The 26245-nt window shown below is 36.8% G+C and overlaps 2 protein-coding genes across 2 annotated transcripts; both read left to right on the top strand.

The window, feature by feature from the left end:
* Positions 1-11142: 11142 nt before the first annotated feature.
* On the top strand, positions 11143-19818 carry LOC140784235 (leucine aminopeptidase 2, chloroplastic). Its single transcript, XM_073131513.1, has 10 exons — positions 11143-11432; positions 13975-14392; positions 14543-14737; positions 14855-15080; positions 15394-15520; positions 15625-15720; positions 16303-16380; positions 17378-17438; positions 17971-18158; positions 19389-19818. The coding sequence occupies exons 1-10, from the start codon at positions 11358-11360 to the stop codon at positions 19515-19517; spliced, it is 1593 nt and encodes a 530-aa protein (XP_072987614.1). The 5' UTR covers positions 11143-11357; the 3' UTR covers positions 19518-19818.
* Positions 19819-20362: 544 nt separating this feature from the next.
* LOC140780823 (uncharacterized) lies at positions 20363-22307 on the top strand. Its single transcript, XM_073126564.1, has 4 exons — positions 20363-20483; positions 21463-21566; positions 21668-21805; positions 21889-22307. Exons 1-4 carry the CDS (start codon positions 20378-20380, stop codon positions 22003-22005), a joined length of 465 nt encoding a protein of 154 aa, XP_072982665.1. The 5' UTR covers positions 20363-20377; the 3' UTR covers positions 22006-22307.
* Positions 22308-26245: the final 3938 nt, after the last annotated feature.

The raw sequence follows: 26245 nt of genomic DNA, 5'->3' as shown, positions 1-26245 counted from the left end.
GTGTGACAAAAGAAAAATGTTTAGGTATGATAATTTAGGAAGTCTTAGTGGAAATATCTCATTATAATATTCAAAAGTATATAGTGATAGTTATGATATTTTTTAAAAACATCTATATTGATCCTTTCTTTCACATATTTGGAGATATTCCTCTCTTTAAGATCATAAACGTCATTAGTATAGCGTATGGACTTTTGGAGGAATATCTCAAGAATGTATCTTTAGATTGACTATAATATAGTGTTTGAGTGGTTTAGAAGGAGAGAATCAATTTGAGCCATGAAGGATCCAAGTAGAATGCCAATATTCTCGTTAGGCGCACTACCTAATATAGAACTCGAGTAGTTTAAAGCCAATAATATTTCAAACAACTCCCAAGCTGGTGGGGTTGCGGATTGGGATCCGGCCATTTTTGTGCAGGTCGATCGGAGCTGGCGTGCTGTTAGATCCATCAAAAGCATCGATCTCATATTTTCTAATCCCACAAAATCTCCTTATATTCGATTTCAGGCGTGATCAGAAGAACCTGGATGGGTAGACAAACAGAAGAACTCCTGCAATAGGAAATGCACAGAATCTACCTTCATGGATTTCCCTCCCATCTCACATGAGTTTGTGTACTCTTTGACTTTGATCTATAGGTAGTGTCATCTACCTTTCTCTAATAATGCAAATGGTCCCTCCCAAGTCCCACATTAATCTAATCCGGGCACTCTTAACTAAAGTTATACTACTACACAATAAAAAAATTTAAGGAAAAAAAAAAAAACCACAAAAGGATTCAAAGACTGTGGTCCCACTTGGTCCCTTCTACAAGAACAAATGCACCAAATATTCCAAAGCAATGGCGCATAAAAACTATTGATAAAAAGAACTCGAATACCTCACCGCATTTGCATCGAATCCTGGACCTTCCTCTCGTGCTTTACTTGGCCAAAGGCGATACGTTAACCAATCTTGATCGATTCGGATGATTAGAATAAGCTGAGATGCCCTTTTTAGAATCCCGTGGACGTGTCCGATTACAAATATTCTTCTTCTTTTTTTTGAGACAATTTCGAATGCGACAAAGGGACCAGCAGATAGAGAGAAAACCGATAAAAAGAAAGAAAGAAAGAAAGAAAGAAAAAGCATGCACCCTTTTCTCGTTGCAATCATACGCTTTAGATGATAGAATGGATGGCCCGGACCTGGCCACTTGTACGCAAAGTGGCAAAGCCAAGTGGCATTCAAATTTATCCAAGGTTACAATATATGAGCTGTGCTCTTTAATGGAATTTTTTTTTTAAAGAGAATATTAAGTTGAAGCAAGGCTGACGAGTGATGAGTCTGTCGTTGGGACCCATTATCTCGACGTATATGTTTTGTCGGAAGTCTGACCATTCGCTGTATCTAGACTGTCCTCTTTCCATGCTTCTCATTCATCATAAAAGAAGCCTCAAATTGGACTCCTTGACTCGTCCTCCTCTAGTGTATTGTCGTAAACAAATCACGTGGATGCCCATACTCATGTGTTACATCTAGATCTTATTACAAGTTGTTGCTATATCTCTCCCATTTGGATCCACAGTTGACTGCTATCTATCTGGACAAGTTATCAACTTCGCTTATCAAGGAGGTATCTACTTCGAAGAACATAACAAATTAGCGTTGGTCTTAATGGGAATTAACACCCCCAAGTAATAATCCAAATCCAAGGGGCCCACACTCCTCTAGGTTCATCTGCACACACCCACCAAGACAGGCTACTCTTTACCCAATCAATGGCTGGCCAGCTAACTATTGCAGGACCAGCATAAAAACGGCCACAGAGAGAGAGAGAGAGAGAGAGAGAGAGAGAGAGAGAGAGAGAGAGAGAGAGAGAGAGAGAGAGAGATTTGATTTCGAATAGATTACACGGAGCGAGGACGAGGCAATTTAATTTGTTATTATTGGGGGGTGCTGTTTGAAAAGTGTACTATTAGCTCAAAAAAGTAACTTGGAAACGTACGGTTAGGATAGAAGAGGGCTGCGAGTACCACCCGTCTTGATCGAGTCGCAGAACGCAATCGACGCAGTCCCATCGCAAACAAGCCGCACGTGGGGCCTACGGGCGGGGACGAAACTCCCGCCCGCATAGCGAATTATATACGCGGACTCCTGTGATCCGGATCCTCAATAAATTTCCCTCCTCTACGGTGGTACGAGACGTAGGTCAAGCTCCAACTCTCTATTCTCGGTGTAATTTATTTATTTATTTTTGATGGTCGAGGACCAAAAATTGAGAGGAATTGAGTCAGGATTAGGTACCTCCATGGCGACACGTAGCGCACATGATCTCGGCACCCGCTAACCGAAATCGCGGCCTTAAAGGCGAGGCGAGGAGAGGAACTAAAGGAGAAACCCTAATATTCCGAACAAGTACCTTCGACTACTTCTATATAAAGGAATAGGCGAGATGAGGGGGATCGATGCAAGCAAAAGAGCGAAGAAGAAGAAGAAGAAGAAGAATAGTAGATTAGATCAGATCTGAGAAGACCCCTTCTCCCTTCTTCTTCTTCTTTATCATCATCATCATCATCATCATCATCATCTTATGGTTTGTTTCTTTGCTATCTTTTATCTGTGGTGGATTGGTCTGTGGGCTGACAGAAGAGAGTGAGCACACAGCGGCAGGCAGCATCGGCGTGAATGCTGCTGCGGTTGCGTGCTCACTTCTCTTCTTGTCAGCTCTCTGATCTATTTTTATCGGTACTCGCTGTGCCGTCTACCACCACACGATTCTCTATTCTCTATTCTTATCCTGCTTTTTTTTTCCTTTGGGTGTGTGAGTTGTCGATTGATTTGATGAGAAAGAAAGTTCTGGAGGTCTGGAGGAAAGACTCGAGGGCTACGCGTGGAGGCCTGACAAGGCTTGGCGTCCATCAGTTCGCTTGTTCGGTACTCAGGCGTCTTCTTGCGGGATAATGAATTGTTTATTCTGACTCCTTGTTAATTGCAGCTTTGTTCTTTGGGATCCATCGGGATAAAGGAAGAATTGGGGGAAAAATGAGGATAAGCGTGACTTTTGAGGCGAGCAGCTCGTCGGACGATGGAAGGACTAACCCAGTAAGTCTTTTTCGGCTGTCCGGATTTAACTGTGGAATCACTGTTTGACTGGTCTTCTCTATCTCTATCTCTTATTTCTCATTCTTCCTCCGTATCCACCTCTCTCTCTCTCTCTCTCTCTCTCTCTCTGGTTCGTAAGAGGCGTGGAAGCGTGTGAGGGCGCTTGCCCAAAAGAAGAAAGTAATACACGAGACTAGAGATCCGGTCTCTCCCCATCTCAGGTTAGTAGTGAATGGCCCTTTATTCTATGCCGTCCTTCCTACTTACTAAATCTGGTAGTCATGGTGCCGGTCTCATTCTTGCTGCTAACTCTTCATGCCTCGAAGAGATCATCGAACTAGAAGTATATGGTTTTAATTTGGTAGTCCATGGCGACCGAAATGGTGACAAAGACTGTATAGGTCTTACAGAATCATCGAGACTTTCTTATTCTAGATTTCACTTGGATTATTTGCTGTCAGTAGTCCTCTTGTTGCAAACTATCCGAGTAATAGATACGCTCTTTGGTTGAGTTGATCTCAGATTAGGCGGGGCAGTGTGAGGGTTCTTCATTAACGGATAAAAGCTTTCCTATGCTCCTGGCTAAGGGGGCAAAAGGGCTTTATGTGCTCGAGGATGGTATGACCAATCTGTGGGTACTTGAGAAAACTATGGATGCAAGAGAAGTTTGAAGTCAACTGCTTGGATCTAAAATTTTGTACATATATATTTGTTATTCGAAGACCTCGTGTAGAAGATTTTGTGATCTGCAAATGGGATAGCGTCTGGTAGACTCTTGCTTAAAGATTGCCATTTGGGATAAGCTTACCTAATATGTGCATGTGGGGTACTCCTTAGCATTCTTTAATCTGATGTTTTATAGTTTAATGAAGTGTCAATCAGGTAGTTCTTATCGTGGGTTACATTATTAGGACATTCCGGAGTCCGACTAAAATTTGACTGGAAAAGGCATTCTTTTAGAAATAATAGATATCATTCACTTTTCTCTGATTTAAATTCTTTGGAGGAGATTTATGTAGGGGCTATTCAGCACATAAATACGTCGAAGAAAGGAAGCAAACAACTATTTCTTGGAAACTAGACCTTAATGATCGCAGCTTATTAGTATCCAACAACGGTTTAAACGATGCAAAACTAAATGACTCACTTGAGCAAGATTTTATTGCAATTGTTTCACTGTCCAAGGTTTTTCTGTTTATTCCCCTACATTGGGCAAATTAAACTGAAATAGTACATCATCATTTTGGAGGGAGCCCTATAACATTTAGAGGCTGTTTGGTTTCATATATTTTGAAAAACTACGTCTGCATAATATAAAAAAATCAGTTTTTAGTTTATTGATCCCATGAAATATCTTTTCCAAGGGCTCAAGATGAGCTCACATTCAGCATTTATATATTTTAATTAAGTGAATGTTAAAGTACATTCTCTCAACTTTTAATGGAAAAATAGATCGAAAGATGTAACACTCCTGTTCACATTGATTTCTGATTTAATACTATAGATGTTGCATCTTGAAAAAGAGTGAAACCAAAGAGGACCTTAGGGGTCGTTTGATTTCATTTATATTAAAAAAAATGCATCTACACATATAAAGTATAATATCAAAATTAGTTTAGTTTATAGATCCCATGAAATATCATTTCCGAGGCTTAGAATGAGTGGATGTCAAAATATACACTCTCAACCTTTAACAGGGAAAAAGACAAAGATATAAGACTTTTCTTTACTTTGATTTCTCATTTAGCACTATAAATGTTGCATTTTGAAATACATAAAACCAAACAGCCCATGTGTTAGATTTTGAATAATTACACTAATTTGGCTACTTCCCTTAAATGTTTGTTCTTGACTTGTGCATTCTTTTGTTTACTACAACCTATTATGGGCATGTGTGATGAATAGGAACTAAAGAGGTGGTTGTTTGAATCTCGACTACAATGTGTGGTAATTTAAGTTGCTAGTTCATTTTCGAAAGGATTTTATTATAGGAGATGCTAGTAGTAGGACAACAATCCTATCTGCTCAAATTGGCTTCTACTCCTAGGGTAAGTGAAGGCAGAATCACTGAGTCCATTCCTACCTCTGATCTTGTCCTAAGCTCCATAGAAGATGACATATGGTGCTTGATCTTATGTCGAACAATATAGTTAACGGCATTTTTACTACTTGGTGAACACATGGATATTTAAAATTTTGCTTCATGATGTTTACTTTCTTTCAATTTAATCTTCCCCTTGGTAGTGGATATCACTCAAGATCATGAGCTTTTATTTTGTTTAGTCATCCTGAGGCAATTGATTCATATAAGACAAACTGTGAATTTTTTTAAATTATCTAATAGAAGAATAGCTTTACTCATCTTCTATATACAAACTTTAGTGATAGTTATTTGCTATGTTTATTGCACTCTTTTTCTATAAAGGCTGAATCATTTCCTAACATTGGTGGGTTGTTTTGCCTCACACTACAATTTGTAGATGAAGGTCTTTTATGTTTTCATTCTCGGAAGCAACCAATTTGTGACAGAATATGGAATTGTTTAATGGAACTCTTTCCCATGAGATAGTAGCAAGCAAGCAGGTCTTTGGATATATGATTTGGAGTACCAATTGAAGCCATACTTCATGGCTTCAAATTGGTGAGGAATTAATTTTTCTTCAATGTGATCTAACAAAAACATTCTTCATGTGATCATATTCAGAATCGAAAGTATTTTGCAGGTAGCATTAAAAAAAGAACTAATACACTTAATCTTAGGATATAATTCAGATGCCACTTGGACAAGGCCATTTGGAAGAGGAGATCATTTATGTCTAGACAACTGTGGCTTAGGTAGGTAGACAACGAGACTAAGTTCATCCACCTATTGTCACACAGTAAAAGTGGTGCGATAAAAAACTTAATTGTTTGAGGAATTCCTATTTGTGACTCGGAAGTTGTAAGATCTATCTTCCGTTACTAGCAGTTAACTTTTCTAGGCAGAGTTTGTAAAATGGTGTAGACTTGATTTCACGCGGTGTGCGGCTATATTTCCTAGTGATATCTATTAAGATCGTTATACTGATTAAGAAAGTGAGAGATGAAATGGTAATATTTTGTTTCTTTATATGTTGTATGTACACTATCTTAAGATCTAGTTTGTTTCATGGGTCATGTAATGATCAAGATTCTCAATATCGATATAGATTGTTGAAAAAATGATATGTATTAGTAATATTAGTCATAATTACCAATTTGTCCATTGTATCAACCTTTTGGTTTCAAACTATTTTTTAATTACTTAAATTCTAAAATATAATTGAAAAAAAATAAAAAATCACAAAAGTTCATAAAAATGTCTAAGATAAGAAAATTTTATTTTACTCATAGAAGATGTAGTAATGTAATATGAAGAGAAAAAAAAATACTAGGAACAATATCAAAATTATGAATGGATTCAGCAAATATATATGCTCGTTGATGCCAGCATTTTACCTTTGAAACAAACTTAATTGTATCATGTGTTAAAGGAAAAAGGGAAAATGGTGGAGTGAAGAAGGAAAAAATAGAAACAAGAAGAAAAAAAAGAGAAAAAAATACATAAAATATGATGCTCAAGGCATTTGGACATTAATAATTGATATCTCCAGTTAGATCTAGGTTAGATCCAATTTATGGTACCATTTATATATAGTCCACACAAAAAAAATCAAAATTTTGTGTTTACATCCAATATGACTGATGCTGGGTTGACACCAAGAAATGACTAGTTTCGTACCCGGTTTTGGATCGATAATGGAAGATAATGATACATATTGATACTTCGAACCATGATAATATTACAAATTGGATAGATTTTCCAAACTTTGCTATCAGAAAGAAAGAATCTCAATCTTGTTCATGAGATTCAACAGATGTGTATATTTTTCAATTCTTATTCCTTTCATTCATCTGTAACCCCTTTCTTTTTCATGTTCTTTGGACCCTTGTGTGCCTTCTATTTTTGCATTATGTAGAGGAGTTCGTATGCTTCAGTTAGTTGAGGGATTGAATGACCCATTAAATTGCTTCGGTCTTAAGACCGTTAAATTTCATTTTTCTGTATAATAGTATGACTAAGTGTTGGCACTGTTGCTGAGGGTATTCATGATTATCTTCACTGTTGGCTGAATACGCCATAAATTCAGTAAAATTTTATTGATATGGTATGGCCCAAGTGATTTCATAATTTGTGGAATGCTATCTATGCATATGATTTAAGAAATTTCTTCAAAAAGTCCAGTTAAGATAATCCATTTTAGACAACCTAATTACATGAGTCTAATAGTAAGAGAAAGTAAACAAAAATTTCTGAAGTTAATTATCAGTTGAAGATATGATATTGTGAACATACAATAAATGTCCCCTCGCAAAGAATTATCCTAATTCTGAGTCCGACTTTAGGTAAAATTTGAAACCTTGGAGGACAATGAGGTTCTAGCAGTACAGCAGGCTTCGTTTTCTTTTGAGTGATAAAGTAATAGCTAGATTATCTGGCATAATGTGTATTTTGTAAGATGTACACATGCAAAATTTATCATATTATCTTGATATTAATTTTTATTTGATCAATAATGGATTTCAGTATTAGAACTTATGAGTTAACTTTGAAAGTCCGGGACCCTTATTTAGGCGAGTTGAGTGGGTAGAGCGGGTTTAATCGTTGTACTGGTTGATTTAAGCTGCTAACCTACTCTGTCGTCCTTTCTGATCATGACGTATAAGCAGTTGTATCATGTATTGGTCTTGTTCTTAGAAAACTAAAGCTAGAGTAATAGAAAACTTCCGAGGATGGCGCAGAAATGTGAGTAGCTAGGTGAGTGGATTCACTTTGAAAAATACAAAAGGTGTTGTTCTAGATTATTTCCAGTAGTACGTTAATTCTTGTACGAGTAACCTTCCTGGCTAATTGGAAAAAGACTTAATGTTCTAATAAATAAAAGAACTACAAGTGAGAATGTTGAGTAGCATGTGAGTTCCTATAACTAATTGGGTCAAATGCAAAATCTATACACGCATATCTATACATGTTTCTGTGTGCTTTCTGGTATATTTGTATGTAAATAAGTGTTTGTTCGTGTCTGGTATAGTACAATGTGTCTCTGTCTATTATATATATGCAAATTCTTTGTTCTCAGTTAATTCTGGCGAGTTTTTCTGTTGCTTTCTTAAATTAAGCCAATTGCATCCACATTCAACATATTTATCTTTCTGGAAGTTTGTCCCTATTTCCAACTGAACAAAGAATAATGTGGTTAATTTGAACTTGTTATCCTGTGTGAAACAGATTACACACAGCAAGCAGGCAAGATTATCATGTGGCAGAGAAAAACTGGAACAGGTAAAACCTCTTTCTTCCTGGTTTCTTCCTTTCTTAAACAAGGAACATAGTTGAACAAAGTTGTGACTACTACTCATAAGGTACTAACCAAGAATAGAGCTTTCTCAATACCTGGGTTTTCTGTATTCTTAATCATATGTCTTCAATTTAAGTCCTTTTGCATGGAGGAATTTGTATGGGAATCACCTTGTATTTCCTAGTTCATATTTCATCTCCAAGCTGTTAGGCTTCCTGGTGGAAGGTTTTCCTTATTGTGAAAGTATTCTCTGTCAGGCGAATTATGAGGCATTATCTTTACGATTTAGTTCGTAAAATTTCGTCACAAGATCTTTACTTATACTTTTTGTGTTAGCTATCTGACCGAAAAATATGCTTCGTAAACCAATTTTTAACGACCTCTTCATTACTTCTGTGTTGGGCTGTTTCCGCTTTATCTCAGATCTTAAGGTTTAGTGGAAAGAGATTTCTATTATCTTCATTGCTATTTCAGTAGCAGTTGGATATAAAGATATTTAAACTAATTACTGCTTTCAGGAGATCAACCATGACTACAAAGCTTCCGAGCGTAGAAGGCGACCTCGCCTTGTTCCCCACCGGTCCGAGCACCGGCCTCGCCTCGGAATCCGTGACATTCGTGGACCATACCTTCGGAGCTGCAGGCATGTTTACCCAAAGATCTCAGCTTTGGGAGCTCATAGAATGAGAATCTGATCTCCTAATCTCAAGAATCCACCGGGAAGGGAAAACACCCTAGAAAGATTAGAAAATTTTACCAGTATATTTGGTTGTTTGGGTTATTGTGTACCAAGAGTGATATTTCAGATGAAGATTAAATCATTTCTAAATTTGATACCAAGTTTCATTTTTTGCCTCTCAATCGTTTAACTAGTAAATTGAAAGATTTTTTTTTTCTTTATAGACCGTGGGTATAAGCACAAAGCTGAATCACATAAATTTTATCCCATTTGCTTTGAATTTGATATTCTTATTCGTTTTGGATTGCTAGATTATCTTGTTTTCTATTATATCTTTAATTATATAATTTTTTTTTTTGTTTAGTATAATGCTACTATCAAAATTTTATCCTATTGGACATGTTTAGGATCGCTTTCTTATTTGTGCAACAAGTGATATAACTGTATGAGACCACAAGTTTGAGACTTATAAACTGTATGAGACCACAAGTTTGAGGTCTAAAGTTTTGAATCAGAATAGCATTATTTGGAATGCTGTCTAAGGTAAAGAAATTTAACAGCACAAATAATTTTGGGGCACAAAAATATGATGAAAAATTCAAAGAAAGTCATGGACGAGAAACTAGGAAAGAAGAACCTTTGTGACGAAGAAGACTTGGTGAAAAGCTTACGGAAGAAATTGAAAACCGACTATATAACCAAGAGTACTGGGAATTGATTTTATTTGATGAAAACATTTATTTATCATTGGCTTAGTCTAACTGTACTGATGAGGGGCACTCTTGGTAGTTGGTATTATCTAATACCTGTACTTTTTTCAGGTAATAAAATTTACTTTTTTATATAATTTTTTTGTGCGATTTCAGTATAATAAAATAACTTTAAGGACTCTGCAAAATTTGCGATAGAAAAATAATTTTGCTATGACAATGTTGTAAATGTCTCAGACTAACAATAAGCATTGAAATGGCCAATGTCGGCATTCACATTAGTCATTCGATGGCTTCCACTTCTTAGTAACCATGTCGAGTTGCCGACTCTAGCAGACTGCTTCACTAGGGTTTAGGCTTTTCTTCTACCCTCCACCGAGGGTTTTCCTCGTCGGCGACCGTTGTTGGCGTCTTTATCCCTCTCCCCTCCTCCTAGCCTTGGCTGGGAGGAAGGGAGGGGTTTTTTTTTCCCTTCACGGCAAGATATTTTTCTATCATCTTTCCCCTTCTTCCTCCCCCTCCCTTTTTCATTCTCTTTTTCTTCTCCTCCTGCTCCCTTCTCTCTTCTCTATTTCTTCTTTTTTCTCTCTCTCCCCTCCTTGTTTTGCTTGACCAGGGTCATTGTTGTTAAGGTCATCGTAATTATGGTTGTCGAGGCTATAGTCGCTGTGGATGAGCTGCAACCACGACCATCTAGGTCACGGTCCCTCCCTCATCCTCTTCCCCTCTCTTTCTCTCATTCTTGTTCCCCTTTCCTCCACTTTTGTACCACCTTCTTATCATGCCGCTCTTAGCCGATCACTCCCCTCTGTCGACTCTACCTCTTTCTAGAAACTTACACCGCCATCTCCTAATGTGTCACTGTTCGTGGCTGCAGTCGCTTCGCTACCGCCCACTACCTACCTTCTCTTCCCTCGCTAACGAGGGTGACGACCACAATTGGTGGTGATTATTTGATCTTTTTGCAGCTTAAAGCTACGTCGCTTTAGATCCGTTCGGGATCGAAAAAAAAAAGCTTAAGTTAGCTTGTTTGTTAGCTTGATTTTTCTTGTAGTGCCGATAGATAGAGGGGCTCTTAAAAAAATCTCCCTATTTTTTGTGTGTATCAAGCTTGTAAAAATGTTTGACTTTAATGGAAGTAAAGGTTAAAAAAACAATGAGCATTAAAAATTGGACGACTGTGGATCCAGATAAGCCAGCACACGCCCCGGGGAAAATGATAATATTTTTCTTAGAAAAAATCTTTTTTAACTTTTCGATAAAGCATAAAGCACCAGAGAGATGAGACGGATCCAAAATGATCCGCTAGTCTCCAGTTCGCCACTCTCCACTAATAAATAAATATTACGGCTTGCCGTCTCCGCTACAGCTACTACTAATACCGCAATTACTATAAAATACCGTCCTTCCGTCGCGGCCTTTGCTTTCTCTCCGAGATCCGCCGCTTCGCCGTCCTCATCCACCCTCATCGCCCGGCCACGTGTCTCGAGAAACGTACCCACCATGGGGCACTCAGCCGCTGACGACGAACGTGTCACTCTCGGCCTGACGAAGCCCGCCGTCCTTGAACTTCCTCAGGTCTTCTCCCTTCAAACCCCAAATCGATTTTGCATCATTTATCTTTTTATTTGTTGGGAGGCAAATTGTTTGATGAAATCTGGCATAGATGGATGGTTAGTTTAGCGTTGTTGGGTCCTGGGGGAATTTGGGTATTTGATTTTTATGCCTTTTTTTGTTCGAAAAGTTGCGTCTTTATTCGATTTGTGGCCGTGGGTAGTTTATCTCCTATTTTGACCTCATATGCATACTTTTGGTGGTTTCATCTCTGTTCTTCTTTACTCTTTTGGTTGGACCGATCTTGAGTCTTTTTTAATTGGAAAGACATACATAGATGTATTCACTGGAGGAGATCTGAATCAAAGACTATCTATGTATCAGGATAGATGATTTACCTTGCCCTTGTCAGATAAGTATGTTTAATTGAACAAAATCAAATGGTACAGCTTGGTGATTTGGGGTTTGTATTATTCAGACGAAAGATGCTTGTTGAATAGTAAATGATCTTTAGAAAAAAAAAACGCCATACTTAACAGAGGTATGTCTTTTACAATTCTCGTTGTTGTTGTCTCGACTAATGCCTGTCTACATGTTTTTCTTAGTTGTGATATCTTCTAAATATATAACCAAAACATAGACTTTTCAACGTTTTCCTCTTCATTTGGCTGCAATATTCATATACTTTCCCTAATAATGCCAAATTTGATACCATGATCTCCTCTAGACTTAATGTCATTCAAGCTGCACAAACATTTATTGCTGGCGTGAAGGTGATAGTTATGCACCGGTCTCCATTTTATATCAATGGCTCGTGATTACAGCTTTGAACTTAAATCTTGTTCCAGAATTGCACTTTTTGCGAAGCAAATCATTTTAAGTGTTTTGGAATTTGACATTGTTTTATGGAGTCTTCCTATACTCATCTTGCTGATCGCTTTATTTTTATTTATTTTTTGTTATTTATTGACTTGTGTTTCGTGATCTTAGTGTCATTGGCTAGATGCTTCCAGTAAGTCTTCAAATCTTCATATTTAATTCTAATGGCAAAAGTTTCAACTAGATATGGACAAAATCAGCATGTTCTTTACAAGGTTCCCAGTTTCGGGATCGAGATTGGTATCGGCCGTCCAGAAAAACGATACGTATCGGTCGTTCGTATCGAATCAGACTATTTTTTAATTATATAAAATTCTAAATATTATTTAAAAATATAGAAAAATTTAGAAAAAATGACAGAAAAATAAGAAAGCAAAAATTACTCACATATGAAGACTAAAAACTTAAAAAATGTATTAACTTACTGAAAATTTAAAACTTTAATAAATACCGAGCTGCTTCTTGTAAATTTCTATAGTCTTTATCATCATAATCACTATAAGTTTGTAAATATTGATGTCTGGGATCTGATGCTCCAAAAAGTGATTCCATCATACTAGTCATATTGTATGGATCTTGTTGTGTGACTTGCGTCTGAGGAGGATAATAATCAATATTTGGATTTTGTGCCTGAGAATACCGAGGATACTGAGGATAATAACTAGCATATGGATCTTGTGATAGCTCTAAATAATAAATACTCGATGTACCATAATCATAGGAAGCAACATTCTCATGATGACGTCATTGATATGTATATACATTTTCAGTTTCTCCGTCTTCAATCCTTATGCCTCTTTGACTTTCCTCAATAAATATAGATGGGATGATCTCACCATCATATGTATCATCAGGATTATAACTAGTACCAGTAGGTATACTATTTATCACTGCTGAACGACTCATACCAGCCTCTGTCCTCGTCGTGGTCTCTCCCAATATCTCATCTAATCATGGGTTATCTCTGTCATCTAATAACCTGTCCTCTATTTCTCTGATCTATGGAGTCAAGGGGTCTTTTTCATCAAAAATATGATTTAAATCAATCAGTTGTTCATTTTTTGCCTTCTTAAATTTCTCTCCCTCAATCTCATATTATAATGACAAAAAATTAACTTTTTCAATCTTTTCATTGTCAATCGATTGCGTGTTTTTGTGTGAATTAAGAAGAAAATAGTCAAATTTCTTTCACACTGTGATGAAGACACAATTTGACTTAAAATCTTCTTTGCTATTGGCGGTGCTGCTGCTTCAGTGGTGGTGGTGCTGCTGCAGGTGCACTTGCAGCAGCACCTGCTGCAGGTGCAGTGTGCACAATAAAAAAAAAGAATTAGAAACTGAAAAAAAAAACTCACCCAAGGTCGTCGGAGATCGAAGTCATCGAATTTTCGTTGGAAAACGTCGCCGGAGGTCGAGGTCACCGGAGATCTACTCAATCGTCGGTGAGAAGAGTCCTGTGAGAAAGAGAGAAAGAAAGTAAAGAGAGAAAGAAAGAAAAGAGAGAGAGAAAAGGGAGAAAGAGAGGCAGGTGGGTGGGGGGACATCAATTATTGATGTCCCCCGGGTCGGATCTGACTCGTTCCCACCCGTTTGCCAACCGGCTGGTTTCGGCTGGTGGGATCGGCCGAAATTGGAAACCTTGGTTTTTTAAGTTTTAACTGAAGATTTTCTGTCTATGTTCTTGTAGATCACATTCTCTGCTAAGGAGATTGATGTTGCAGAATGGAGAGGAGACATACTTGCTGTTGCTGTCACAGATAAAGATATGTTGAAAGACTCTGATTCAAAATTTGAGAACCCAATCTTGAAAAGCTTGGATGAACAGCTTCATGGTCTTTTAGCAGAAGTTTCTGCAGAGGAGGATTTCACTGGAAAAGCTGGGCAGACAACTGTGCTGCGGCTTCCAGGCTTGGGTTTCAAAAGACTAGGACTAATTGGTCTGGGTCAGCACACTCCTACTACTACAGCTGCATATCGAGGTATTGGTGAGGCTGTTGCAGCAGTTGCAAAAACTGCTCAAGCAAGTAATGCTGCTGTTGTGCTTGCCTCTTCCAATGGTATCTCAGAGGAGCTGAAGCTAAATGCTGCTTCAGCAATAGCTTCAGGTAGGCTCTCTGTTGCCCTAATTATTATATTTAACTTCAGTTATGATTAAAAAGATCCTTACCTAAAGTATTGCAACAAATAAGCTGGCTAACAGTATAGGTTGGCTGAATAGTGAGTGACCTTTGTGTCTTATCTTTTATGATTTGAAGGAACTGTACTAGGGGTGTATGAAGACAATAGATTTAAGTCTGATTCAAAAAAGACACAACTTAAAGCAGTGAATATTATTGGTTTGGGTTCTGGAGGAGCAGTGGAACAAAAACTCAAGTATGCGAGTGATGTTTGTGCTGGAGTAATATTTGGAAAACAGCTAGTCAATGCCCCAGCAAACGTGCTTACCCCTGGTTAGTAGAGACCATGCTACATGTAAAGAGATGCAATTTGCATCTTCCTTATTTGCCCTTCTTTTACTTTCATTTCCATATGAAATTGTTGAATCTTATGATCTTTCTTTTCTTCAGGTGTACTTGCAGAAGAGGCTTCAAAAGTTGCCTCTACATATAGTGACGTTTTTACTGCATCAATATTAGATGCAGAGCAGTGCAAAAAATTAAGAATGGGCTCATACCTAGGTGTTGCTGCTGCATCTTCAAATCCCCCTCATTTTATTCACTTATGTTATAAACCTCCAGGAGGCAATGTGAAGAGAAAGCTGGCTATTGTTGGGAAAGGTTTAACATTTGACAGGTACATTTCCATTTTAATGATGTCAAATCTTAATTACGCAAGTATATGTCAGATACTTACTGCCCAAAATGTAAAATAGGAATTATTAGAAAACAATCAATTAGTTAATTTCTCATTTTCCATCTGAAATATTCTGTTTTGCCAGAAGGCCCAGAACTGCTGACTGCTTGTGCATATTACCATTCTTGGTCTACTATTTCCTAACTTCATAATCTACAGTTCTACACATGCTTTATTCTCATACATGATTAACATCAACCAAGAAAATGTTTGTACAGAGATGTTTAGTGCTTATTTCCTTTTATTCTTGTAGTGGTGGTTACAACATAAAGACCGGACCAGGCTGTTCCATAGAAATTATGAAAATTGATATGGGAGGTGCTGCAGCTGCTTTTGGAGCAGCTAAAGCTCTGGGACAGATCAAACCTACGGGAGTAGAGGTATTGTAGTTTCCATTTACATTATAATTGGAAAATATTAATACTTAGGTTTGTAGTTCACAATAATTTGTTCATGAACTTGTTTTACAATTTTATACTTTCAGGTTCATTTTATTGTTGCGGCATGTGAAAATATGATTAGTGGAACGGGGATGAGACCTGGGGACGTAGTCACAGCTTCGAATGGAAAGACAATTGAGGTATCCATATGCTGAAGACTTAAGATGGCTTGGGATATTCATTTCGAAGGAAATATTTGTTTGATGTTGTTTTGCATTTTTTTTAGCCAGTTTTAAAATATGGAAAAAGTAATGATTTGGCTTTAGTAGTTTGCTAATCTTTGTATCAATTTTGAGTAACTTTTTTTGTTCACTAATTATCACTGCCCATTGTCTTTCATGACATTTTTAGCTAACATAAATCCACGCTCAGTTTTTTTGCATAACATTTGCTGTTTTGGTGTGGAAAGCTTTTCTCGTTTAGCTAACATAAATTACCTTTGTAAAAACTTATAGATTCCATATATCAAATCAAATGCATATTTCACAAACCACCAAATGGTTGTGTCCCCCTACTTAAGGGTTATGGACCATAATAAAGAACTATTATAACTTAAGATCTAATTGTCCATGAAGGGAGTATATCAGTCATGACATTAGCTTTTTTTAATGTACTAATTTATCTCATTGCTTGTCATGAGGGGTTTCATCATCTTATATAGGACTTCTTCCTTTATCCTTTTAACTTAGAATACCTACTTGCAAACTTCGTATTGGTTGTAGGTAAATAATACTGATGCTGAGGGAAGGCTTACACTTGCTGATGCTTTAGTTTATGCTTGTAACCAAGGTGTTGAGAAGGTACTTGCCTCTTTTACAGATATTGTTTTTCACTATGTTTCATTAAGGTACTCTTTTTTCTTGACTCTGATCTTTGGAATATATTACTGTTACTATTCTGGATTCTCTTTTGATTCTTTTTAAGTTCATCTTTGAATTAAGAGTATGGGTTGAGCTTAAGAAACAGATGTTCATTAAAGTACTGAAGTTTAGAAATACCTATAGTATGACTATTTATCTACTAAGTTTTCTGCAAAATTTTAGACTTCATGAACATATAGTTTCTTTACTGATGTAATCTGGATCAATTTTGCCATTAATAGTTGAAGATTGTAGGCTCACATTATGTGGAATCATCATGGATGCCATCCTGCAAGACCTGATCTCTCTAAAAATCACTAAAAATCATTTATGGATGTAACTTACTACTATGAAAAGTTACAAACATCACAATTAATGTCCCATGTTAAGCAGAGCAAGAAACAATGCTAGACTTGCTATACTATTGACTATTTGCAGCTATCGTCAGAAAGAGATAGAAGAAAGTGTTTATGGAAGTAGAAAAAGTGGGAAAAGGATTTGTTGATTAAGTGAAAAATGGAGAGCAAACATTGCAATTTGAGAGTGTAATATTTGTTGTTAAGCCTCAAAAGTTCCTTCGTCTTTTTCTTTATTGTCACAGTTTGCATATGTTAGCTTGGTTAAAAATGGTATTGACTAAACATACTAATTGAGCATGAATGAAAAAGATTTGTTTATGCGCTTAGGAATTTTAGTGTCTAACTTTCAACCTCGAAAATGACACACTTTGATATTGTTGTGAACTTGTGTGAGGAGCATTATGTGAATATCAAGTTTATTGGCTATTCATGCAAATTACAGACTTTGTAGGTTGTTTAAGCATGTTAACAGAACATAATGATTTATTGGAAAGTCTCAGTTTTTTCAGTGTATCATAGATTCAGACTTATCCATACTGGTTTTAGGTTTTTGATACTTACACAATTGTCGCATGCAGATTGTTGATCTGGCAACACTGACTGGTGCTTGTGTTGTTGCACTTGGGCCCAGTATTGCAGGTAACAACCTTAATGATCTTTCACCGTACTCCATATTCTATAATAGTTGCTTTGTGACTTTGGTCGTACTCCATACACTATGCAAGTCTATTTTTTGAGTAGTAATAACTCATAACTATCAAATAACAAATATAATTTGTTGCCTTGACATCATTTGCCATTGTAAAAGGAAACATATAAAATTAATGAGCATTAGTATATCTACCAGTTTGAGCATGGATGACATGAACTGACTCATTACACTTTTTGCTTTAAGTATCTTGCAACATAAGAACATTAAAGTATTAAACTACTTGGTTCCATGACTTCCAAAGTGACTTGCATTACTGTACCATATATTTTGCTCACTGTCGCCATGTTGAATCTTAAACTAGATTTTGATTTAAGTTGTTTCTTATTAGTTTAGATTCTTTCAATCATGATTAAACGTATTTCCTGAAATTTGATCATGTTGAGTTGTTTTAGGATGATTCCTTTCTTTTAATGAAGGCGTCATTTTTTTAGGGATTCTAATGGTGATTTCATTCAACAGGATTTTACACTCCCATTGATGACCTAGCAAAGGAAATCATAGTAGCATCAGAGATCTCTGGGGAGAAGTTTTGGAGGATGCCACTGGAGGAAAGCTATTGGGACTCTATGAAATCAGGTGTAGCTGATATGGTAAACACCGGAGGTCGTCAAGGTGGTTCTATAACAGCTGCACTTTTCTTGAAACAGGTTTCCAACCTACACTCTTGTTTATGTTATTGTCTCTCAAAACTTATTTATTATGACAAAAGTTCAACTTCATAGATGTCATCTGTGATCATACATGGCCTATTGCTGGTAATAGTAAATGAGGTCTTGCACAAAATCTAATAATCTAATTCATGATGGGATATTATTCATCAATATAACTTAATAGTTCTCAAAGGTCTCTTGAAATCTAGTGAATCGTTATGTCTTTATAGCTTTCGGGGGCTAGTAATGTAAACTCTGAAGCAATGATGGTCATGCCAAAGGCACATGCCATGTCGTGCCACCATCGGCACACCCTCAGCACGCCTTTGCATGCCAATGACATGCCCCTATGTGACACTGGCATGCCTTTAATATAATTTTAATAAAAAAATTGAAGATATCTAAAGACGTTTTTGGGTCTTTGGCACGTTGATCTTTAGTTTTTAGTTTGAATATACATATTAAAATCTATGTTACAGTCTTTTATGTATATATTATTTTTATAAATAGCTTTATTTTTTAAGATATAATTAAATATAAATATTATTTAACACATAATATGATTGAATACATTAATTAAAACTAATATTAATAATTAAACATTTCATAATATGATTGGATACTCTAGAATATAATTAAACACATAATATTAGTTGATAATAATTAAATAATTAAAAATAATATCTAGCTAAATGTAGAATGACGGGGGGATTAAAGACTTCGTTTAAAAATAATATGAGAATATTGCATTAACTACTGTCGATAATCTTCAATGATTATTGACATAAGAATAATATTAGAATTGATTGATGATGATTGATAAAATAGGAAAGAGTTTCAAAAAATGGGCTCCACATTGGTACGATCATCATTGCTCTAAAATACCTTTATTATATTTCCAGCTGCTCTAGTATTGCTAGATCTGAAGTACCTTTCGTGCACTTTTCCATTTCAGATATCTTCTCAAATCTAAGTCCTCTTTAATTTTAATCTCCTGGAAGACTTCATCCTCTAATTAAAACTACAAAGCTAAGGAATAAATTAAAGGGCAAAACATGTTAGGAGAACAAACACATTTGTTTAGGATCAATTCTTTCTGATCTTTGAATCTTTGTTGATTAACTAATAGGGATTTCAATAAATTACAATAATTTAATACACCCGTTGAAAATGTGATGTTATTAAATTGAAATTGTGTGTGTTTTATTTATTTATTTATTTTTGCAGTTTGTTGATGAGAAGGTCCAGTGGCTGCATATCGATATGGCAGGACCAGTATGGAACGATAAGAAGCGTGCTGCAACAGGATTTGGAGTGTCAACCTTGGTTGAATGGGTTTTGAAGAACTCCTCTTAGATGCAGTTGAAAGCTTGATTGAAGGGAGTAGCATATTCCTGAAGGCAGAAACGTCTGTGGTGATGAGGGAGCTTGCCATATTAATAAATTAGATTGAAACCGGAAGGAACACAGAGCATGACATGCTTAGGTGTTCTTCATTTTCGCAAGTCAGGATAACTCAATAATGGCTCCAGTTGCTTAAAGTTAACATTTTCTAGACGAACATATTAAAAAAATATATATTAGAATGCAAACATATGTTTGTTTTATTGCTTGTATTATCCATCATTCATTTAGATGATTGGGATTGTTTGTGTGAGATATCTTTGTTCTAGATTATCTTACGATTATCATGCTTTAAGCTTCTGTGACGCTGCTCATATTATCTAAATGTTTAAGTGAATGACAGCCGAAAGATTAGGCATTCACCAGAAAAGCTTCCTCGAGTTCATTGTCTCTTTCATCCTTATATTTTTTTCCTTCAATTCATCGGTAGCAAGCTGTCCTTAAAGTCACTCCTACTTCTGTTTGGAAGTACATCACTTGATTGCTAGTTCATCACATAAATTGGATACTATCTACTCAAAATGGCTTTGTAGCCCAAACTAAATACAAAGTGATTGGCTAGGAATCCAAATTATCTAATTTATGTGGGCTAAAAACTAAGTACTTAATTCGGACCGAACATATAATGGCATATTCATGCGATGAATTCGAAAAGTCTGGAAAATTAGGGTGGCTTTAGAAGGCTCCAGAACTGGTAATGGCATATTTATGATTTCCAAGTTGGTTGTGTTTGCTTTCTGTGCTAAATTAAGGTAGAGAATAATTTTGTGTGTGATTTCTTTCTCCGGCTCGTCTCTTTGTTTTGTTCTCCAATGACGGCAACCTCCGGAGAGGAGATTCCTCTCTTCCTTTCTGTTGCAGTCTCCCTTTGTCATTGCCGTCATATTCCATCATCTTCTTCTTTGCCGGTGCAGAGAGGTGGGTTCATCAACCATGGCGTTGTCTTCCTATGGTCCATTGTTGTCGTTTAGCCAACCGTTTAGTCCGTGGCATATAGTTTAACGGACGGTCGCCTCTGCAACAAGAAAAGGGAACAGAGCAAACTCTGGTATCTGATGCCCAGCTGGTGTTTGAGATTTTTTTTTTTTCTAGTTTTGAGTCCTCTTTCTTTAGATTTTGCAATATTAGTGGCATTTCTCTGATTTAACCATGACATTGCTGAGTTACGTGCTGGTATACCCAAGGAGATTGGTGATAATAGTATCAGATTATTAGCTATTTGTGGCAATTGAAATTCTATGCATCATTGGAGGAAGAAAGAAAGAAGTACCTAAAAGAATATTAGACTTTCTGTAACTGGAAATTTCAAATTGTGGTAGGATATGCAGAATGTGCGAGGGCAGGATAACGAAGATAGACATAACAATTCTCCCAAATCTTATATTCTTGTCACAAAAGTCATATGTACTAACAGCAACATAGGCTTCATAATGGAGTAAGTTGTGGAGAAAAAGGCACTTTTGGGTTGTGTAGTTCTCTTTAGATAAACATCACAAAGCTATGATGCAATCATGCAAGCCTTTTTTTTTCTTTTTTCTTTGTTAGTTATGAATATTATGATACATTGGGTGTCATTTGACTCCCTATATAATTTGCTAGCTATTGAAAAATCAAAATGGATTTTGTTATTTAATTGATTATTGTATTAATCAATTAAATAACAACTTTTGGAATTAGAATTATGATTAAATTATGTAAAGGGATTACCCTTTGGAATGAAGGGATTCGGGGAAAAGTAGTCGAGGCGCAGAAGAATACTAATCTGATATTTTGAGATAAGCGAACTGACCGGCGTCCAACTTCGGGATCGGAGTAGGTTGCTCGATAACGGGTTACCGGGTGAACGAATCCTTTACTGTCCCGCTAACCTCGTTTATTTTTCACTGCTCTAGTATAGACCCGACACAGCCGACCAAGCTCGAAGGACCTTTGCGGATGGTAGCCGCCGAAGACGGCGTGATGGCCGACGTGCTAGCCCATGGTAGAGCCGCATGTTACAAGGTTCGTATTCCTCTCTCTAATCTGTTGTATCTGGAATCGACTAGAGAAGAAGAGTAAGAAAGAAAGAATCCCCAATTCGCTATTCTCTTTACACCCCTCAGGCGCGCGACGCTTTCTACGCTTGTTTGGAGAAGGAGGCAGACAAGAAGCCCACCGAGATCGCCTCCGTCGGACTCCTCTACCCCTCCGAGTGTAAGAAATCGCGGACAGAATTCGTCAACAGTTGTCGCCCCACATGGGTATCTCCTTCCCTTTTTTCCTTTTCCTTTTGTTTTGCTTTCTATTTTGGGATTGCGATATCGAGCTACTTGTGATTGGATAGGTGAGGCATTTTGATCGGCAGTACTGTGCTAAGAACAGGCTGCAGAGGCTTCTCGATGGGGACCAATCCAGGAGAGGTCCCATCTCTCTTCCCCAGCCTTATACTTTCAAGACCTGATCCGAAACGTATGCCTTCTTCGCTCAATCCTGTTCAATGGTCGATACCATTCTCAGATGTTGTATTGCTTTGCATTGATGCCTACAAGATTAGTTTTTTTTTCTTTAACTTAGCAATATGGTCCTAGTGTTCTTTTCTCTGTTCTTCTCCTTAAATACTTGTGTAACCTTTAATGCTCTGGGCAGACTTATAGATTGTTACACCTTTTTTGTTTTTTCCCTTTTGTTGCTCTTATCTACTTGCAACTGTAGTGGAATATTTGGTCAGTTTTTGGAAGTGAAACTTAGTTTTACCATGGAAAATTGAGAAGATGTGTTGTACTGGTTTGGAGATGATTGTGTTTGGTGTGCTGTTCGAAGAAAAGGTTATGACACCCTAATAGCGGCAGCTATGGTAGTTCTAGATTTTTCTGTTTTCAGTTATGTTTTGTGCTTCAGACATGGCGAACTTGATTGAAATTTATCAGTTTCACTGCATGGGAGTACTCCAGTCACCCATGGGCCTTCCAATTGGTGGCATTAACTATGCCACATAATCTGGTTCAAATGTGATTAAAAGTTTAGCTCGAGTTTGTTGACAACATCCTACGAAAGCGCATCGCATAACTATTTAAATCAATCACCATTGTACAAATCTATACATTACAGCATATCAAAGTATGAAGCATGTATGTCCTTCCCTAATCTTCTGATTTAACATTGAGTTGCCAAGACAATGAAGGACAAAGGTGGACAAGGTCTTTAACATAACTACTATGTTTTTTTTAGTATTGTCATTGCTCTCATCTAGCAATTTTTTATCTTTTCTCTTGAAACTGTTGTTTAAGTCCTGCCTAAGTGGCCATCATAGCATCTTGTTTCATATTTTAGTGTGTCTATTTATTCTGAAAATCAAATTACTGTACATGTTGATGAATTAGTGGATTCTGATAGTTAACTACAGTTCTTAACAAGGCACCTGCTTAGCACTTATAAGCTATATGATTCTGTGTCTGCTTGTCTACCGCCTATGGTCTTATAAAATCTTAATTTGAAATTGACATACGTAATCATATTGTCCTTCGCAACAAAGTCTAGCATTTGGTTGGAGTTGTGCAGAAGTTGTCATTTAATTTGCATGTGAAGTCTTGGATCCAATCATTGATTTGGAGATTTAAAGTGCTTCAGGTGTTGACGATGTGGGAACTAGTTAGTTGCAAGCTTCAGTAGTGGTCAAGGATTGGTTCCATTCTGCTCATTTCTTATAGTGCTTGGTCATATCCAAGGAATTAGATGTGGAAAATTTGAGAATGGTCCTCCTGTAGAAGTTTGTGAATTCAAAGCCCTTACAGTAGATTGAGATAATGAGTGCATCGATAATAAATATGCCAGCTTGTTTCTAGTGACTACAAAGGTTGAAGGATGTTTTACCAAGGATGCTTTACCCTACTTATCTTGTGTAGCAGTCATTCATATCTGAGGAATAAGATGTAAAAGACTTCCTTTTAGATCTTCTAACATTTGATGAGCCACTTGTGGCGTAAAGCTTATAATGTCCAAGGCTTGGCGAAAGTTGATCCCAATGTATTGAGATCATGACATCTTTCCATGGGGGCTGTAATCTTGTTGCAGAATTATATAATCGGTTGGTGTTTCTACTATAGTTAGGCCTACCTGACACGAGCTAGTTGAATTGTAAAAGGAACTTATTTGTATGTTTGACTCATCATAGTATCTTATGCTGTTCCTCCCTCCAAATTTTGGTGGACGGAGAGGGGAATTGCATATCTTTAGTGTGCACCATACGTATTTTCTTTCCTTGAATTTTGTTTCTGCAAGCAAAGGCCATTGACCATGTGATAGTTGCATATTGTGTCCAACCCCAGAGGATATATGTTCACTGCATAGTGGACTTAAAAAATGTACTCTTAGCTCTTAATTTAGACCCCCCCATATGATGGTATACTTCAATGGAAGTTCCACCACTTTATATCTAATGAGTCGAAAAGTTGCTCTTACTTTGGGTAGTGATCTTTCTTCTCGAATATGTCTATTTACTATTCCAATCTTTTTCTTGGCTAATTGTGCCGCTTTAATTAAAGCTGTCGATGTGTTGGAATGTTAGATGAGGGGAAGTTTATGATCTTGGTCTATCTTGAAGAGATCATTCGACTGTTCACCAAGACAACATATTTTAATTAACTAGTAACAGTAGTATTGCCATTACTAAGCTAAAGATTTTTACATTACTATAAGCAAAAATTGTTGTTGATGTTGAAGCAGATAGATGGAAGTATCTTTGGGCTCTTTCTATTTGGTTGATAGATATACTTTCAATGAAACTTGGGAGACATATAAGATGCCAAGAATATGTTTCTGTGGGTGTGTCGAGCAAACTTGTCAGGATCTTGTTACTGCAGATATGAACTTAAAATTTTTAACTGGCTGCAGGTGTAGTATGGCAGATTTTATTGATGCTTGGATCTCATTTTTCCAATCAAACTTTGGTCAAAATTCCTTGATCCGAACATCATCTCATTTGGTGGATGCCATTCTGCAATCAGGTGAGCTATGCCATTTGTCATAGAGCATGATATACATGGAAGGCAAGTAGTGAGATGGTTTTCCGTGGATGTCCGTGGACCCTGAAAACTCTCCTTTCCAAGCCACTGGCCAATAATTTCTTCCGCTAGAGAAGCCACTCGGCACAAAATTAATTTTGAGCATGATTTAGTTGAAATCGAGCCGAGTCAAAGCGAATCTGAGCGCCTAAATATAATGCTATTTTCAAGCTAAGCTTAACTAAGCATATTATTCAAGTTGCTCAGCCATAAAACGAGCTAAGAACTATTCAAGCTTGGCTAAAAATCATATATATATCTCCCAAAAAGCAGAGCTCGCGCTTAGTTTAGCTTAAGTCAAGCTGAGCCCAGGCTGCTATTTTGACACTCTTACTAGTAGATCTTAAAGCTAAATCCCATACCTTATTCGTGTTGTAGCAATTTCTACTATATAATTATGGAACTTTTCTCCACCACCCCGCGAATAATATTCTTTTCTGTCCTATTCAATTCCTTCATATTTCTGCTTTAAAATTTTCTAACCTTTGGAATTAATTGTGGGTGCTACAAGATTGCAATTTTGTTTTTGTTCTTTCTTTCTTTCAGTTTCATATATCTCCTGTCTCTGATAAGTGTCGTATTGAGACAGTTCTGCTTTTATGGATGACACAAACTACTCTACCAATAATATGTCCCAGTGGAGGCCGGAAATGGGACAATCTTTACCCTTAGTAAGATTTCCGTGCCCATTCTAGGCCAATTTTCTTATGCCCGTTGCGAGCCGTCATCTATCTCAGATATAATAATGTTCTTGGGGAAAAGAATGCCACATTCTAGACTCTTTTTAGTCTATCTAAAATATATCATATGTGCTGATTAGAATTTAATTTAATTTTTATATAATAATTTTTGAATCGTTTTTCCTTAAAGCGGTTTATCTAGAAACAAGAGTGAAAAAAAAAAAATATATTGTCTAAGGCATTAATTTTTCTAATAGTTTTTGGACAACAATTTTACTATTGTACTGATTTGAGAAAGTTTAAATAATGATATACTTTGTGAAATAATTTACACTTAGGTTAAAAGCTATGTTATGTTAGCTATATCCAGAGTATCTGAGACACATGTATGGAATTGTTGATCACCATCCCTTTTCAGATGGACATTTTGGGCTCTGGGTTTTTTCTTGTCAATAATATTACCTCATTGCGTAGTTATTACAAGTAAGGTGGGTAGGACTTCAACTTCATGATGTGCCAAAGAAGTTGGTGCTTTGCTCTTTCAAGGTTATCATTTCTTTAAGGCGCAATCTTTTCTAGAACATCATACCATATTTCCGTAGAGAGGAGTACCTTTTCTTTCTTAGATGAAGGGCTAGGATTGCTTCCCACCAAACCTTTGTCCACCTCAGGATTCTCTGTAATAAAAAAAATATAATAAAAATCTAAGCTGGTAAATCCTATTCTTTGACGGGGACGGGGGTTGAGAATTCAAGATGGGAACGAATCCTGATCACTCGACACGATTGCTTAAGATTTAGAGCAAGGTATTCGACAAAATGTCACAGAGAGAGAGAGAGAGAGAGAGAGTAAAAGAACACCTATATACCTCAACTTCCAATAAATTCGATTGGCAAAAGGAGTTATCTCACGCCATCACCTGGTAATGGTAGTGCGGGGGGCTTCCGTTTCCGCTCACCAT

Source organism: Typha latifolia, chromosome 1 (assembly GCF_019914945.1).
Source record: "Typha latifolia isolate L0001 chromosome 1, TyphaL0001v2, whole genome shotgun sequence".
In the NCBI taxonomy this organism is placed as follows: domain Eukaryota; kingdom Viridiplantae; phylum Streptophyta; class Magnoliopsida; order Poales; family Typhaceae; genus Typha; species Typha latifolia.
The sequence above is the reverse complement of the archived record's forward strand: the minus strand, read 5'-3'. Positions and strand labels throughout refer to the sequence as shown.